This window comes from Oncorhynchus kisutch, linkage group LG18 (genome assembly GCF_002021735.2).
Source record: "Oncorhynchus kisutch isolate 150728-3 linkage group LG18, Okis_V2, whole genome shotgun sequence".
Taxonomy (NCBI): domain Eukaryota; kingdom Metazoa; phylum Chordata; class Actinopteri; order Salmoniformes; family Salmonidae; genus Oncorhynchus; species Oncorhynchus kisutch.
Window position 1 is genome coordinate 30,992,604 of NC_034191.2, and position 18,006 is coordinate 31,010,609.

Consider the following 18,006-nt stretch of genomic DNA (forward strand, 5'->3'; position numbering starts at 1 on the left):
GGCCATTGTGGAGAGGTTGGAGTCTGTTTGATTGAGTGTGTGGACAGGTGTCTTTTATACAGGTAACGAGTTCAAACAGGTGCAGTTAATACAGGTAATGAGTGGAGAACAGGGGGGATTCTTAAAGAAAAACTAACAGGTCTGTGAGAGCCGGAATTCTTACTGGTTGGTAGGTGATCAAATACTTATGTCATGCAATAAAATGCAAATTAATTACTTAAAAATCATACAATGTGATTTTCTGGATTTTTGTTTTAGATTCCGTCTCACACAGTTGAAGTGTACCTATGATAAAAATTACAGACCTCTACATGCTTTGTAAGTAGGAAAAACTGCAAAATCGGCAGTATATCAAATACTTGTTCTCCCCACTGTACATTTAATCTCAGTTTTTCACAATTCTTGACATTTAATCCTAGTAAGAATTTCCTGTCTTAGGTCAGTTAGGATCACCACTTTATTTTAAGAACGTGAAATGTCAGAGTAATAGTAGAGTGATTTATTTCAGCTTTTATTTATTTCATCAATTTCCCAGTGGGTCAGAAGTTTACATACACTCAATTAGTATTTGTTAGCATTGCCTTGAAATTGTTTAACTTGGGTCAAACGTTTCAGGTAGCCTTCCACAAGCTTCCCACAATAAGTTGGGTGAATTTTGTCCCATTCCTCCTGACAGAGCTGGTGTAACTGAGTCAGGTTTATTTTTCTATAGGATTGAGGTCAAGGCTTTGTGATGGCCACTCCAATACCTTGACTTTGTTGTGCTTAAGCCATTTTGCCACAACTTTGGAAGTATGCTTGGGCATATTGTCCATTTGGAAGCTTTAACTTCCTGACTGATGTTTTGAGATGTTGCTTCAATATATCCACATCATTTTCCTTCCTTATGGGGCCATCTGTTTTGTGAAGTGCGCCAGTCCCTCCTGTAGCAAAGTACCCCCACAACATGATGCTGCCACCCCCGTGCTTCACGGTTGGAATGGTGTTCTTCGTCTTGCAAGCATCCCCCTTTTTCCTCCATACATAACGATGGTCATTATGGCCAAACAGTTCTATTTTTGTCTCATCAGACCAGAAGACATTTCTCCAAAAAGTACAATCTTTGTCCCCATGTTCAGTTGCAAACCGTCGTCTCGCTTTTTTATGGTGGTTTTGGAGCAGTGTCTTCTTCCATTGCTGAGCGGCCTTTCAGGTTATGTCGATATAGGACTTGTTTTACTGTGGATATAGATACTTCTGTTCCTGTTTTCTCCAGCATCTTCACAAGGTCCTTTGCTGTTGTACCAAAGTACGTTCATCTCTAGGAGACTGAACGCGTCTCCTTCCTGAGTGGTATAACGGCTGCGTGGTCCCATGGTGTTTATACTTGCATACTATTGTTTGTACAGATGAACGTGGTACCTTCAGGCGTTTGGAAATTGCTCCCAAGGATCAACCAGATTTGTGGAAGTCTACCATTTATTTTCTGAGGTCTTGGCTGATTTCTTTTGATTTTCCCATGATGTCAAGCAAAGAGGCACTGAGTTTGAAGGTAGGCCTTGAAATACATCCACAGGTACACCTCCAATTGACTCAAATAATGTCAGTTAGCCTATCAGAAACCAATGACATTATTTTCTGGAGTTTTCCAAGCTGTTTCGAGGCACAGTCAACTTTAAGTGAAATAATATGTCTGTTGTTGGAAAAATGACTTGTATCATGCGCAAAGTAGATGTCCTAACCGACTTGCCAAAACTATATTTTGTTAACAAGAAATTTGTGGAGTGGTTGAAAAACTAGTTTTAATGACTCCAACCTAAGTGTATGTTAACTTCCGATTTCAACTGTATGACCCCACTATCTTCAGCTTGGTTAGCCCTTCACTCCCTCATGTCTGAAGCCTGATCTCTGCAAGGAACCATCACATCTCCTCCAGTAATCATTTCAGGCCATATATAATGGATTGGGGTAAATGTTTCCAAGTTATTCTGGGGTTAGTAGCCACTATGATAGTGTTGGCGGGAGCCAAACCAACTACCGTCTTTCTACCATCTCCTGCACCAAAAATAGTGAAGCTTGGCCATATTTATGCTTGCGCTGTGCTATTATTAGCCAGGTGAAGTCTTTTTAATGGAGATTGGCAGCCAGGCCACTAGGGGGAGTTGTGCTGTTTTGATAAGGTTGTGCTTCAAACTCCCAAGCGGTGATGGGGACACAGCACTATGGGGGATGGTGGTGTCTGTCAGACAAACTAGTTAAGCCGAGGTTCTGACTTATTGCTCTCAACAAAGATACCACAGGACTTGGAGGTTGTAGCAGTGCTATCCTCAGGAAACAGCACAGTGGATTTTAAATGACGATAATTCTGACACTGAATAGCTTCTGTAAATCATTGGATGAGGCTCCTCAACATGGCATCTCACTTGTCCTCCAGTTTATCCCAACACACTTACCTCGTCGCCTTTCAAATGCAAATGTGAAATGGCACTGGAAGACAGAACACTGGTCTTGATCCATTGTAGAAACGAGCCTTCCAAGGTCATGCTGTCAATTCTGTTCTGTACAATAGTCTGGAGGATAAATAGTGAAACATGTATAGTATGATGATAATGGATAGATTGAGTTAAAGCACCGCTGTCTTGTGAATGTCATTAAATGATATTCCTTCATTAGATTATCAGCCGTGTTCAGAATCAGATGGATCTGCTTTTTTCTATTGAAGCACCACATCGTGACCTTTGGTGTGTGCCGTCCGTCTGGGCACTGTATGTAGCGCGACTCAGGAGACATTGCTTGTGTCCCAAATGTCTCCCTTTTCCCTTTATAGTGCACTACTTTTGACCAGGGCCCATAAGTTTGGTCAAAATAAATGCATTATATATTGAATAGGGGGCCATTTGGGACAAAGCTTCGGTGCGTAATAGTGTAAGTGGCTCTCAGGTCTGTCAGATGACAACAATGCCAGAAGCAGCACCACAGATTCCCCCTTATCCTCCTGGTTTCAATACCCCTCCATCAAGTCATCAGGTCAGGCTCTGACGGTCATGACACATTCTATTGGGTTATTGCAGTAGCGACCAGGCCTCTGGAGACTGGACTATAATTCTCTCCCTCCTCCACTTCCTGTGCTATACAGTGACTTCATATCAGACGTCCCTAAGCTGTTCTATCAACAGTCCTTTGGTGGTTCTGTGAGCTCTACACAACTCTGTGATAACTCGTATTGTCAGGCACAGTATGTCAGGACAGGGAGCGACAGACAGGAGGGCGGAGGTGAGAGACCAACATCTGGCCCTGCGCCCCGACACTGAAGAGAGCCATGGCATCTGTTGATCTCTGGGGCTGGGCGACACTAATGTACACACACTGAAATCCTCTGTCTGTCTGTGTGTCTGTGTGTGGCCTAATTTACACAGCTGTGCCAAACCACTTATCACTCACACCCCATGGACGTATTATGAGAACCTATGCTGTCACCCCTGTCTTGGCTCTTCCACAGCCAAATAGACATAAGTGTGGAAGGAGAGGAGCCTGTGTTAAATAAACAAGACCGAAGGATTGAGAGGAGCTCTTAGTGAGAGAGTTGGAGAGAGGATAAGGGAGAGAGAATGAGAGCGAGAGATTGAGGCAGAGAGAGATTTTGAGGGCAGAGAGAGATTGAGGGAGAGGGCAGAGAGGGATTGAGGGAGAGGGCAGAGAGGGATTGAGGGAGAGGGCAGAGAGGGATTGAGGGAGAGGGCAGAGAGGGATTGAGGGAGAGGGCAGAGAGGGATTGAGGGAGAGGGCAGAGAGAGATTGAGGGAGAGGGCAGAGATAGAAAGGGCAGAGAGGGATTGGGTGTAAAGAGAGGCAAAAGCTAGTTAGAATTGTTCTGTCCTCTCCTCATCTCCCCATCCATCTAGTGTAACATTACTGACAGACCTTTCTGGAGTCTGCCACGCTGTCATCTTAATGCCCACCATGCCATCACTCAGGGTGCAGACGCTGCAGAGAGCTGTTCCTGAGCCTTAACGGCCACGGTGGCATTTCTCTGAAACAGTGACGCTAATGTGGCTCTGACGCTCGTCCTCTAATCCCATTGCCATGGAAATCTGTCTCCCTCATCTCCTCTTCCCCTAACTCACGCCGCCCCGCCCGCCAGCTCACTGGGACTACATCGGCTTGTCTCTGTGGACAACAGGCTTTAGTCTGACAGGTTTACATCCTGAACGGATGTGGACAGTGACGCTGTAGTAGTTATTTTATTAGTCCCAAATGGGAAACTGGTTTTCAGCAGTTTGTACACAAACACAGTACCAGTATTTAGTTCTACCTAAATGAAATAAAACAAAGATAACTGCACTATCCATTCCAGTGGTTTTATGTTTCTAGCATGCTATTGCTAACGTTGTTGTCTGGCCCCTACCAGGTGGAGATAGTCACCCACACAGGGCCTCACCGTCGGCTGTGGATGGGTCCTCAGTTCCAGTTTAAGACCATCCACCCATCTGGTCAGACTACGGTCATCTCCTCCTCCTCCTCCGTGCTGCAGTCCCAGGGCCCCAGCGACATTCAACAGCCTCTGTTGGACTTCCACACTGATGACCTGGACCTACACAGTCTCAGGTAGGTGGACAATCATGCTGCCGTTGTTGTCTGTAACTTATGCTATTTTTAACAGGTCTCAATGATACTAATTATATATACTGTATAAATAAATAAACACACACATAGTAACATTACATGTCTGTGTGTGTAGGATCCAGCCGGTGCGTTCTGAGCCTGTCAGCATGCCTGGTTCCTCTCGGCTGGTGGCTGAACGGAGGGGACAGGGGACGATCATTGATACAGGATCAGGTAGGAACCATGCTACTATATACTCTACCGTCTGTCCTGTCTGTCTGCCTGCCTGCCTGTCTGTCTGTCTGTCTGTCTGTCTGTATATTTGTGGTATGGGACTGTGTACAGATGTCTGTACCTGGTTCAATACAGATTGTCTGTGTACACCGGTGTGTGTTGTTAGAGAGAGAGCAGAACACCCAAGAGCCATCCATCCATGCCAAGGGTGAAAAGCACACACACACACACACACACACACACACACACACACACACACACACACACACACACACACACACACACACACACACATACATAAATGCAAAACCCGTGAACTGTGTCTTCTTCATAATGATCATACAATTTTGGCTGTGGGCCTAGCCTACACTCAAGCCTTTGTTTTCCTGTTCAGACACACAATCACATTAACCCTTTAAAACCAGCCACATAATGACCAACATGATAATCTAGTCGGACTTTTCACAGTATCCAAGCCAGAAATCACCCTAGTGATAACCATAATCATAACCCTGCATTGTGATTGGATGAGTGGACCTAATGTAGACCTTTCTGGTCTCATCTGTGAATTAGATTAGATTGATCTGCTTTAAAGATAGTGTCTTTTTACGTTTGGCCTTTTCTTCATCCTGTTAGGCTGTTAGGGTTTAATCCAATCATGTTGAGATGAAAGCCGGCACGTACAGTGTTGTTCTCTAGGGGTTATTGCTGTTATACTGATCTTGTGAGAATCCCAATTGAATTTAGTGCTTGTGTTTTTATGTCATCGTGAAGCCACCGTTGGGATCAATGTGACTGGTATGATGTTGTGGTATTTCTGCCATGTGTTCAGTACGGTCTTATGATCCGGTGATTGAGGCGATGAATAGTAAAGGCCTTGGAAGTAGAAGGTACAGTAACCTTGTTTTATCACCACTGTATCTTCACTTGAAGCCCTGTTTTGACAAGGTATCTCACTCCCTTTCACCAAAAACCTAAATCATCAACAAAGTACATTCTTACCTGGTCTGAACAAGGAGGAATCTCTCTCGCTCTATTGTTCTCTCTCTATTGTTCTCTCTCTCTATTGTTCTCTCTCTCTATCGTTCTCTCTCTCTATCGTTCTCTCTCTCTATCGTTCTCTCTCTCTCTCTATCGTTCTCTCTCTCTATCGTTCTCTCTCTCTATCGTTCTCTCTCTCTATCGTTCTCTCTCTCTCTCTCTCTATCGTTCTCTCTCTCTATCGTTCTCTCGCTCTATTGTTCTCTCTCTCTATTGTTCTCTCTCTCTATCGTTCTCTCTCTCTATCGTTCTCTCTCTCTATCGTTCTCTCTCTCTATCGTTCTCTCTCTCTATCGTTCTCTCTCTCTATCGTTCTCTCTCTCTATCGTTCTCTCTCTATCGTTCTCTCTCTCTATCGTTCTCTCTCTCTATCGTTCTCTCTCTCTATCGTTCTCCTCTATCGTCTCTCTCTCTATCGGGCTCTTCTCTATCGGGCTCTATCGTTCTCTCTCGCTCTATCGTTCTCTCTCGCTCTATCGTTCTCTCTCGCTCTATCGTTCTCTCTCGCTCTATCGTTCTCTCTCGCTCTATCGTTCTCTCTCTCTATCGTTCTCTCTCTCTCTCTATCGTTCTCTCTCTCTCTCTATCGTTCTCTCTCATTATCGTTCTCTCTCATTATCGTTCTCTCTCATTATCGTTCTCTCTCATTATCGTTCTCTCGCTCTATCGTTCTCTCGCTCTATCGTTCTCTCGCTCTATCGTTCTCTCTATCGTTCTCTCTCTATCGTTCTCTCTCTATCGTTCTCTCTCTCTATCGTTCTCTCTATCGTTCTATCTCTCTATCGTTCTCTCTCTATCGTTCTCTCTCTCTATCGTTCTCTCGCTCTATCGTTCTCTATCGTTCTCTCTCTCTCTATCGTTCTCTCTATCGTTCTCTCTCTCTATCGTTCTCTCGCTCTATCGTTCTCTCGCTCTATCGTTCTCTCGCTCTATCGTTCTCTCTCTCTATTGTTCTATATCGTTCTCTCTCTCTCTATCGTTCTCTCTCTCTCTCTCTATCGTTCTCTCTCTCTATCGTTCTCTCTCTCTCGCTCTCTCTCTCGTTGTCTGAAGGAGGAGGAGGAGAGGCGGTAGGAGGAGGAGAGATGAAGGGAGGGTAGTGATGGTTATCAGTCTCAGCTCTCTGACCTGCCACCGGTGTGGCGCCTTTTATCTCACACACACATCTCTTTTCTCTTACCTTCAAAAGGACAAGTGTGTGTTCTTTTTGCCATGGATTAGTGCAGATTGTGTGTGTACATGTTTTTTTGCAGCTAATGTAGCCAAGGTCCCAGCAACTTGTGATTTGTATAAGTGCTTAGTGGCAGTAACATCAGTCATACAGTAAGTTAGTTCCACTGTAGAGACTCTTCCAGTCATTGGGACTCATAGACAGTCTCCCCAGTGTCTGGGATGTTATCTCTGAATGTGCTGTATTCTACAGTACACACTCCACTGAGACATTCCCCAGGGGCTTAGGACTGGATCACACACACGCACGCACATGCGTACACACATACACAGACACACGCGTACACACATACACATTTATGGGCAGGGAGGAGGGAAGTGGAAGCTCTACAGCCAATGTCTCACTTTTCCATCCTAAACAAAATCAATGGGACATGCAGCCGCCATTATCAATACTGTCTATCTGGTCCCGAAGAGTCACTATGAGGGCCTGTCTGTGTGTGTGTGTGTGTGTGTCTGTATGTTCCACATACGTAGACTAGGTGAGTGTCCTGGTAGACTACACAGGATCATTCTGTGGTACGGCGGGACCAGAGAAACAATGCTGGAGGCCACAAACAAAGACAGAAAGAAAGGCTGTTCATCTTCTCTGTGCTGATATCTCTCTGACAGGGATCACAGCGTCCCTACAGTCTAGATAGGTCGTTGTTTTGTTATGACTCAGTTAAGAAAACACGTTGCTCCTTGTTCTGGAGAAAAACACTTCCTTTACCCCCCCCGCTTGTGTGTGCCAGGCTGGCGTGACTTTTATCGGAAGCCTGGGATCTAACTTGTTTTGTTGCTGGCGACAGAGCACGGAGGCAGAGAGACGATGCAGGCATGTTATGAGACAGTTATCACGTGTGTCCTCTTGATAGGAGGAGAAGGAGAGGTCACGGCACCAAAGACACTTAGTGAACACTGCTGCACTTAGGCATTAAAAGTGTGTTTAGTCCATTAAACAGAGACAGTTGGTATTTATGGTCTAATCAATGTTGGATCTGTAGCTGACAGCCATCTGAGAGACTACCTGACACTATACCTGACACTATACCTGACACTATACCTGACACTATACCTGGCACTATACCTGACACTATACCTGACACTATACCTGACACTATACCTGACACTATACCTGACACTATACCTGACACTATACCTGACACTATACCTGACACTATACCTGGCACTATACCTGGCACTATACCTGACACTATACCTGACACTATACCTGACACTATACCTGACACTATACCTGGCACTATACCTGACACTATACCTGACACTATACCTGGCACTATACCTGGCACTATACCTGGCACTATACCTGGCACTATACCTGGCACTATACCTGGCACTATACCTGACACTATACCTGGCACTATACCTGGCACTATACCTGGCACTATACCTGGCACTATACCTGACACTATACCTGACACTATACCTGGCACTATACCTGGCACTATACCTGGCACTATACCTGACACTATACCTGGCACTATACCTGGCACTATACCTGGCACTATACCTGATACTATCACAGCTTACGCTGCTGCTCACTGAGACAGAGACAGAGAGAGATGTTTCCCATGCCAATAAAGCCCCTTGAATTGAATTGAGAGAGACTGATTGTCACCTGCTCAGTGCAGCCCCTCCTTGTCATGCAGCCCCCAGGGCAGCAGGGGCTTTCCCCAGCTGTTGTAGTAAGAGGTGGAGGGATGGATGAATCGGAAGGGGAATGGGTGAGTCCCTTCAACTGCCCAGGAAGGTCGAGGGGCACCTGCACACACACACAGAGTAACTGATCCTTAACCCTACACCTCACAATTACCTGAGCAGCCATAAAGGCCTCCTGTGTGTGGAGAGATAGTGGCCACATTCACAACTCTACCATTATGCCATATGATCTCTTCCTTTAAGGAAATGGGGGGGATATCTTTCTTTCATTACCCGTGACCTCACTCCCTCCTCTTTCCCCCCCATACACCCTTATTTTTCCCCATCTACTCTTCTTTCTCTCCTCCCATCAATGGGGTCCTTGTCACCTGTCCCCTCTGCTCTCTAAAGGTTTCACGTCTTCCGGTGGCCTGGGGGTTGCCAGGACAATACGTTGGTGGCACCAGTTCTAACAGAGATCTGTTTTGTCATCACACCCCTGTAATCAGCCAGTGAAAGATATCATTCTTATCACCACACCGCTTTGTTTGACAGAGAGGAGGAGAGGGAAGGTTAGAGGAGGAGAGGGAGGGAGGGTTAGAGGAGAGGGAGGGTTAGAGGAGAGGGAGGGTTAGAGGAGGAAAGGGAGGGAGGGTTAGAGGAGGAGAGGGAGGGTTAGAGGAGAGGGAGGGTTAGAGGAGAGGGAGGGTTAGAGGAGAGGGAGGGTTAGAGGAGAGGGAGGGTTAGAGGAGAGGGAGGGTTAGAGGAGGAGAGGGAGGGAGGGTTAGAGGAGGAGAGGGAGGGAGGGTTAGAGGAGGAGAGGGAGGGAGGGTTAGAGGAGGAGAGGGAGGGAGGGTTAGAGGAGGAGAGGGAGGGTTAGAGGAGAGGGAGGGTTAGAGGAGGAGAGGGAGGGAGGGTTAGAGGAGGAGAGGGAGGGTTAGAGGAGAGGGAGGGTTAGAGGAGGAGAGGGAGGGAGGGAGGGTTAGAGGAGGAGAGGGAGGGTTAGAGGAGAGGGAGGGTTAGAGGAGGAGAGGGGGGGTTAGAGGAGGAGAGGGATGGTTAGGGGAGGAGAGGGAGGGAGGGTTAGAGGAGGAGAGGGGGGGGTTAGAGGAGGAGAGGGATGGTTAGGGAAGGAGAGGGAGGCTTAGAGGAGGAGAGGGAGGGTTAGAGGAGGAGAGGGAGGAAGGGTTAGAGGAGGAGAGGGAGGGAGGTTTAGAAGAGGAGAGGGAGGGAGGGTTAGAGGAGGAGAGGGAGGGAGGGTTAGAGGAGGAGAGGGTTAAAGGAGGAGAGGGAGGGGAGGGTTAGAAGAGGAGAGGGAGGCTTAGAGGAGGAGAGGGAGGCTTAGAGGAGGAGAGGGAGGCTTAGAGGAGGAGAGGGAGGGAGGCTTAGAGGAGGAGAGGGAGGGAGGGTTAGAGGAGGAGAGGGAGGGAGGGTTAGAGGAGGAGAGGGAGGGAGGGAGGGTTAGAAGAGGAGAGGGAGGGAGGGTTAGAGGAGGAGAGGGAGGGAGGGTTAGAGGAGGAGAGGGAGGGTTAGAGGAGGAGAGGGGGGGTTAGAGGAGGAGAGAGAGGGTTAGAGGAGGAGAGGGGGGGTTAGAGGAGGAGAGAGAGGGTTAGAGGAGGAGAGGGAGGGAGGGTTAGAGGAGGAGAGGGAGGGAGGGTTAGAAGAGGAGAGGGAGGGAGGGTTAGAGGAGGAGAGGGGGGGTTAGAGGAGGAGAGGGAGGCTTAGAGGAGGAGAGGGAGGCTTAGAGGAGGAGAGGGAGGCTTAGAGGAGGAGAGGGAGGCTTAGAGGAGGGAGAGGGAGGCTTAGAGGAGGAGAGGGAGGCTTAGAGGAGGAGAGGGAGGGAGGGAGGGTTAGAAGAGGAGGAGAGGGAGGGAGGGTTTAAAAAGGAGGAGAGGGAGGGAGGGTTAAAAAAGGAGGAGAGGGAGGGAGGGTTAGAGGAGGAGAGGGAGGGAGGGTTAGAGGAGGAGAGGGTTAAAGGAGGGAGAGGGAGGGAGGGTTAGAAGAGGAGAGGGAGGGTTAGAGGAGGAGAGGGGGGGTTAGAGGAGGAGAGGGATGGTTAGGGGAGGAGAGAGAGGCTTAGAGGAGGAGACGGAGGCTTAGAGGAGGAGAGGGAGGGTTAGAGGAGGAGAGGGAGGAAGGGTTAGAGGAGGAGAGGGATGGAGGGTTAGAGGAGAAGAGGGAGGGAGGGTTAGAGGAGGAGAGGGATGGAGGGTTAGAGGAGAAGAGGGAGGGAGGGTTAGAGGAGGAGAGGGAGGGTTAGAAGAGGAGGAGAGGGAGGGAGGGTTAGAAGAGGAGGAGAGGGAGGGAGGGTTAGAAGAGGAGGAGAGGGAGGGAGGGAGGGTTAGAAGAGGAGGAGAGGGATGGAGGGTTAGAAAAGGAGGAGAGGGGAGGGAGGGTTAGAAGAGGAGGAGAGGGAGGGAGGGTTAGAAGAGGAGGAGAGGGAGGGAGGGTTAGAAGAGGAGGAGAGGGAGGGAGGGAGGGTTAGAAGAGGAGGAGAGGGATGGTTAGGGGAGGAGAGAGAGGCTTAGAGGAGGAGACGGGAGGCTTAGAGGAGGAGAGGGAGGGTTAGAGGAAGGGAGGGAGGAAGGGTTAGAGGAGGAGAGGATGGAGGGTTAGAGGAGAAGAGGGAGGGAGGGAGGTTAGAGGAGGAGAGGGATGGAGGGTTAGAGGAGAAGAGGGAGGGAGGGTTAGAGGAGGAGAGGAGGGAGGGTTAGAGGAGGAGAGGGAGGGTTAGAAGAGGAGGAGAGGGAGGGAGGGTTAGAAGAGGAGAGGGAGGGAGGGTTAGAAGAGGGAGGAGAGGGAGGGAGGGAGGGTTAGAAGAGGAGGAGAGGGATGGAGGGTTTAGAAAAGGAAGGAGAGGAGGGAGGGTTAGAAGAGGAGGAGAGGGAGGGAGGGTTAGAAGAGGAGGAGAGGGAGGGAGGGTAGAAGAGGAGGAGAGGGAGGGAGGGAGGGTTAGAAGAGGAGGAGAGGGAGGGAGGGAGGGTAGAAGAGGAGGAGAGGGAGGGAGGGAGGTTAGAAGAGGAGGAGGAGGGAGGGAGGGAGGGGTTAGAAGAGGAGGAGAGGGAGGGATGGAGGGTTAGAAGAGGAGGAGAGGGAGGGAGGGTTAGAAGAGGAGGAGAGGGAGGGAGGGTTAGAGGAGGAGAGAGAGGAGGGTTAGAAGAGGAGGAGAGGGAGGGAGGGAGGGTTAGAAAAGGAGGAGAGGGGAGGAGGGTTTAGAAGAGGAGGAGAGGGAGGGAGGGTTAGAGGAGGAGAAGGTAAGAGACTGAGCACGAGCGGGGGAAAGGGGGGTGAGAGAGCGGAGAGACATGAAGGCCTAGCTTTTCTATCCCCACTGCTATTTCCCCCTCTCTCTGTTCTCTTTCTCTTCCTCTTTTCTCTTCTTCCTCTTTTCCTGGGGAGATGACAGTAAATGGTTTTCAGCTTGGTAGCTGCCTGGATGTAATGTTGCCATGTCTGTTGTCTTTTTTAAGACTTGGGGGGGATGGGGGGGTTTGGCCACATGTAAGGGTTTCTGGTGAGTGTGTGGGTGTGGGTGCATGAAATGGATGGAAGTGGAAGCTGGAGAAACGTGTGTGAGACATTGATTAGTGTGTGCTGATGATCAGGGTTAGTGCACTTTTGAGCCGGAGAGAGAGTCTGTGTGCAGTGCTGTGGCAGTGGATGCTATAGGTGTTCGTGTGTGCAGTGCTGTGGCAGTGGATGCTATAGGTGTTCTGTGTGTGTAAAGCTATAGGTGTTCTGTGTGTGTAATGCCAGGGGGCAGTGGATGCTATAGGTGTCTGTGTGTGTAATGCTATAGGTGTTCTGTGTGTGTAATGTCAGGGGGCAGTGGATGCTATAGGTGTTCTGTGTGTGTAATGCCAGGGGGCAGTGGATGCTATAGGTGTTCTGTGTGTGTAATGCCAGGGGGCAGTGGATGCCATAGGTGTTCTGTGTGTAATGCTATAGGTGTTCTGTGTGTGTAATGCCAGGGGGCAGTGGATGCTATAGGTGTTCTGTGTGTGTAATGCCAGGGGGCAGTGGATGCCATAGGTGTTCTGTGTGTGTAATGCTATAGGTGTTCTGTGTGTGTAATGCCAGGGGGCAGTGGATGCTATAGGTGTTCTGTGTGTGTAATACCAGGGGGCAGAGGATGCTATAGGTGTTCTGTGTGTGTAATGCCAGGGGGCAGAGGATGCTATAGGTGTTCTGTGTGTGTAATACCAGGGGGCAGAGGATGCTATAGGTGTTCTGTGTGTGTAATGCCAGGGGCAGTAGATGCCATAGGTGTTCTGTGTGTGTAATACCAGGGGGCAGAGGATGCTATAGGTGTTCTGTGTGTGTAATGCCAGGGGGCAGAGGATGCTATAGGTGTTCTGTGTGTGTAATGCCAGGGGGCAGTGGATGCTATAGGTGTTCTGTGTGTGTAATGCCAGGGGGCAGAGGATGCTATAGGTGTTCTGTGTGTGTAATGCCAGGGGGCAGAGGATGCTATATGTGTTCTGTGTGTGTAATGCCAGGGGGGCAGAGGATGCTATACGTGTTCTGTGTGTGTAATGCCAGGGGCAGTGGATGCCATAGGTGTTCTGTGTGTGTAATGCCAGGGGGCAGAGGATGCTGAGCAACTGAAAGGACACCAATGTGCCGGGTATCTGCTGTGTGTTCCCTGTTCAACCTCACACTGTGTGATGTGTCTGAGTGAGGACATGAGGGTGTGTCTGCAAGGACACTCCTGTCCCCTTAAGTGTCTCTGTTAACTGTTATGTATCCATGGGTATGTCTGTGTGTATGTAGGAAGTAAACATGCATACACACATACAGATGTCAATACCCCCACCCACCCTAAGCCTGCGTGGCAGGGTGTGTAGTGTCACTTTAGGGACGACATGTCAGTTTGGAGACAATGCCATCCCTAAATACACATGACCTCAATCCTATAGAGCTGCAGAGTGCCCCTTTACCCTCCATGCAAGGCACTGGGCCGTTGTGGGCACACATGCATGGATGGATGTGTTTCTCAGGGAATAGATAGCCTATAGATAGATATTCCTTACGTCTCTTCAGGGGAAAAGTCCTTGTCATCATCGTTAACACTGACAAGTCCACTCCGAGACGACCCTGGAGTAGACACCATGCAAAGTTTGTGACAACTATCTTTCTCCTATCACTTCATCCCTCCACTCCTATCACTTCATCCCCTCCACTCCTATCACTTCATCCCTCCACTCCTATCACTTCATCCCTCCACTCCTATCACTTCGTCCCTCCACTTCCTATCACTTCGTCCCTCCACTCCTATCACTTCGTCCCTCCACTCCTATCACTTCGTCCCTCCACTCCTATCACTTCGTCCCTCCACTCCTATCACTTCGTCCCTCCACTCCTATCATTTCGTCCCTCCACTCCTATCCCTTCGTCCCTCCCTCTCTCTCCCCAGCATATGCCTCCCACTCTCTACGAGCCTACCCCTTCCCTCCCTCGTCTCCCTCCCATCTCTCCCTCGTCTCCATGACACTAAGTCACTTTGGCAGTGTCTCCCAGTGCAATGTTGGGATAATCCAACTGGGCGGGGTGTTTAAAGTAGGTCCCAGCCGGCCCTCTCAGCTCCATAATGGATCGATCTGGATGACCCCACAGCCGGCAGCTGTAATGGTATTTTTTACACCCAGCTAGCTAGCGGAGGCGGAGCAGAGTAACGCTAATGCACACTGCCCGCCCTCCAACACACTACATCTGGTAAAGCAGAGTGGGGGGTCGCATCGCTGACAAGTGGTTAAAAAATGAATAGGAGATGGAAAATGAGAAACGCAGTCAGGAGGGAGAGCGGGAGGGAGAAAGTGAGAGATGATAGAAACAGAGGGGTGAACTCATTTCAGTCTCCCAATGTGGGGATGCTTGTCGGAAATGCTTTCTATCACATCATTCTTTTTCTAGTTCCTCCCTGTCTCGCTGTCTCTCTTTCTTAGTCCATGTGGCAATATTCCACATGTTCTATTCAGCCCAGTTGAAGTTAGAATGTGGGGCAATATCGCGCCCACCTAAGTAATTGGAGGGGAAAACTTTAGCTATTTGTAGTCTATTCACAATGCCCAGGTGGCACAATGGTTGTTTATAGTTATTTTAGTCTCCTGATGGTTTTGTCCTTGTGCGGGGGTTGAGTTGTGGAGTCGATATATGAGCTGTTGAGGGATTGGCCGGGCTGGGAAGTTGAAAGGACGTTATACTATGGTTTCCGATGGCATAGGGGAAGTCACAGTGTCATAGAATGGTCAGGTGACGACTGCCTTACCCCCCCCTCATCTTTCTTCCCTAAAATCTCTCTCTCTCTCTCTCTCTCTCTCTCTCCTCTCTCCTCTCTCCTCTCTCCTCTCTCTCCTCTCTCTCTCCTCTCTCTCTCTCTCCTCTCTCTCTCTCCTCTCTCTCTCTCCTCTCTCTCTCTCCTCTCTCTCTCTCCTCTCTCTCTCTCCTCTCTCTCCTCTCTCTCTCTTTCTCCTTCTCTCTCTTTCTCTTTTTCTCTCCCTACCTCCCCTGGTCGGTCAGCCCCAGTGTCCAGGTGTGGAGATGTGCTGCAGGTAATTTCCTCTGCAGGTGAGCTAGTGTGTGTGTGTTATCTGCTCACCTGGTCCGCCACAGAAGCAGTCTTTGTATATTCATTTTAGTGGGCAACACACACACCCCTCCAGCCAAGTCACCTTCCAGCTAACGGATACAGCCAGGTAGAGAAAGGGTCGGGTGTGTGAGAGAGGTCAAGAGGGAGAGATGAAGTGTGTGTTTGTCTATATTGTGTGTGTCTGCATTGAGTGTGTCTGCATTGTGTGTGTGTGCATTGTGCCTGTGTGTGTCTGCATTGTGTGTGTGTGTCTGCATTGTGTGTGTGTGTCTGCATTGTGTTTGTGTGTGTGTGTGTGTGTCTGCATTGTGTTTGTGTGTGTGTGTGTGTGTGTGTCTGCATTGTGTTTGTGTGTGTGTGTGTGTGTCTGCATTGTGTTTGTGTGTGTGTGTGTCTGCATTGTGTGTGTGTGTCTGCATTGTGTTTGTGTGTGTGTGTGTGTGTGTCTGCATTGTGTGTGTGTGACAGGAAGAGTTTGGCAGCCTTTCTCTCCTCACCTGGACATTAGGTCCCACGGACGTTTTACTGGAGTGTGTTTCCAATCACCGGAAGGAACGTGAAGTACGTCCGCTTTGGGCTTTGTGTGTGTGTGTGTGTGTGTGTGCACGTGCGCAGCCATAGGTAGAGAAGGATGGAGAGAAAGAAATAGAAGGATGGAGAGAAAGAAATAGAGAAGGATGGAGAGAAAGAAATAGAGAAGGATGGAGAGAAGAAATAGAGAAGGATGGAGAGAAAGAAATAGAGAAGGATGGAGAGAAAGAAATAGAGAAGGATGGAGAGAAAGAAATAGAAGGATGGAGAGAAAGAAATAGAAGGATGGAGAGAAAGAAATAGAAGGATGGAGAGAAAGAAATAGAAGGATGGAGAGAAAGAAATAGAAGGATGGAGAGAAAGAAATAGAAGGATGGAGAGAAAGAAATGGAAGGATGGAGAGAAAGAAATAGAAGGATGGAGAGAAAGAAATAGAGAAGGATGGAGAGAAAGAAATAGAGGGATGGAGAGAAAGAAATAGAAGGATGGAGAGAAAGAAATAGGATGGAGAGAAAGAAATAGAAGGATGGAGAGAAAGAAATAGAAGGATGGAGAGAAAGAAATAGAAGGATGGAGAGAAAGAAATAGAAGGATGGAGAGAAAGAAATAGAAGGATGGAGAGAAAGAAATAGAAGGATGGAGAGAAAGAAATAGAAGGATGGAGAGAAAGAAATAGAGAAGGATGGAGAGAAAGAAATAGAGAAGGATGGAGAGAAAGAAATAGAGAAGGATGGAGAGAAAGAAATAGAGAAGGATGGAGAGAAAGAAATAGAGAAGGATGGAGAGAAGAAATAGAGAAGGATGGAGAGAAAGAAATAGAAGGATGGAGAGAAAGAAATAGGATGGAGAGAAAGAAATAGAAGAATGGAGAGAAAGCGAAAGGACTTGCTCCCTCCAGAGTCCGCATCATCAGCAGTAGCGTCATCTCTAGGAAACATAAAAGGGAGGAAAAGAAAGAAAGCGAGAGGGACAGAACGTGAACCTCTCTGATGTGATGTCCATTGGTTCTGTCAGCACCTCTGCTGCTTCGTAGCGTCTTCACTGTCGGCCCAAACCAACCTGACGCTTTTCTTAGTGAGCTCTTTCTTTGTCCTTTTCTTCTGTCTTGAAATTGTAGTAACATGCAGTTGTGTTTGTGTGTTGTCTGTGATGTGTCATGGGGTTTTATCTGTTTGTAAAAGTGCAGCTTTATGTAGGTATACTGCAGGTGTCTGTATTTTTGTATGTGTTTGTTTGTTTTTATATTCGTGCCGCTTTTGCTGCCCATTGCTGTCTTGAATGCCTCCCCTCTTTCTTCTTCCGGGGTTTCCTCCACTTCCCCTCTGTCTTTCTCTCTGTCTCTCTCTCTCTCTCTCCCTGTCTCTCTCTCTGTCTCTCTCTGTCTCTCTCCCTGTCTCTCTCCCTGTCTCTCTCTGTCTCTCTCTCTCCCTGTCTCTCTCTGTCTCTCTCCCTGTCTCTCTCCCTGTCTCTCTCTCTGTCTCTCTCTCTGTCTCTCTCTCTGTCTCTCTCCCTGTCTCTCTCCCTGTCTGTCTCTCTCCCTGTCTGTCTCTCTCTCTCTCTGTCTCTCTCTCTCTCTGTCTCTCTCTCTCTCTGTCTCTCTCTCTGTCTCTCTCTCTCTCTGTCTCTCTCTCTCTCTGTCTCTCTCTCTGTCTCTCTCTCTCTCTGTCTCTCTCTCTGTCTCTCTCTCTGTCTCTCTCCCTGTCTCTCTCCCTGTCTCTCTCCCTGTCTCTCTCTCCCTGTCTCTCTCGCCTTCTCTCTCTCTCGCCTTCTCTCTCTCTCGCCTTCTCTCTCTCTCGCCTTCTCTCTCTCTCTCGCCTTCTCTCTCTCTCTCGCCTTTCTCTCTCTCTCTCGCCTTCTCTCTCTCTCTCTCGCCTTCTCTCTCTCTCTCGCCTTCTCTCTCTCTCGCCTTCTCTCCCTCTCGCCTTCTCTCCCTCTCGCCTTCTCTCCCTCTCGCCTTCTCTCTCTCTCTCTCGCCTTCTCTCTCTCTCTCGCCTTCTCTCTCTCTCTCGCCTTTCTCTCTCTCTCGCCTTCTCTCTCTCTCTCTCTCTCTCTCTCTCGCCTTCTCTCCCTCTCGCCTTCTCTCCCTCTCGCCTTCTCTCCCTCTCGCCTTCTCTCCCTCTCGCCTTCTCTCCCTCTCGCCTTCTCTCTCTCTCTCGCCT

At 48.7% G+C, this 18,006-nt stretch overlaps 1 protein-coding gene across 8 annotated transcripts in view; it reads left to right on the plus strand.

Moving 5' to 3' along the window:
• LOC109875543 (breast carcinoma-amplified sequence 3-like) overlaps window positions 1-18,006 on the plus strand; it is a 314,869-nt gene that overhangs the window by 133,504 nt on the left and 163,359 nt on the right. For all 8 annotated transcript variants that reach the window (XR_004203964.1, XM_031795791.1, XM_031795790.1 and 5 more), the window contains 2 exons: window positions 4,388-4,584; window positions 4,718-4,815. Coding sequence is in view for 7 of the 8 variants with exons in the window: in XM_031795791.1 (XP_031651651.1) it covers window positions 4,388-4,584; window positions 4,718-4,815 (295 nt within the window). In the remaining variant the exon portion in view is untranslated. The remainder of the gene's footprint in view (window positions 1-4,387; window positions 4,585-4,717; window positions 4,816-18,006) is intronic.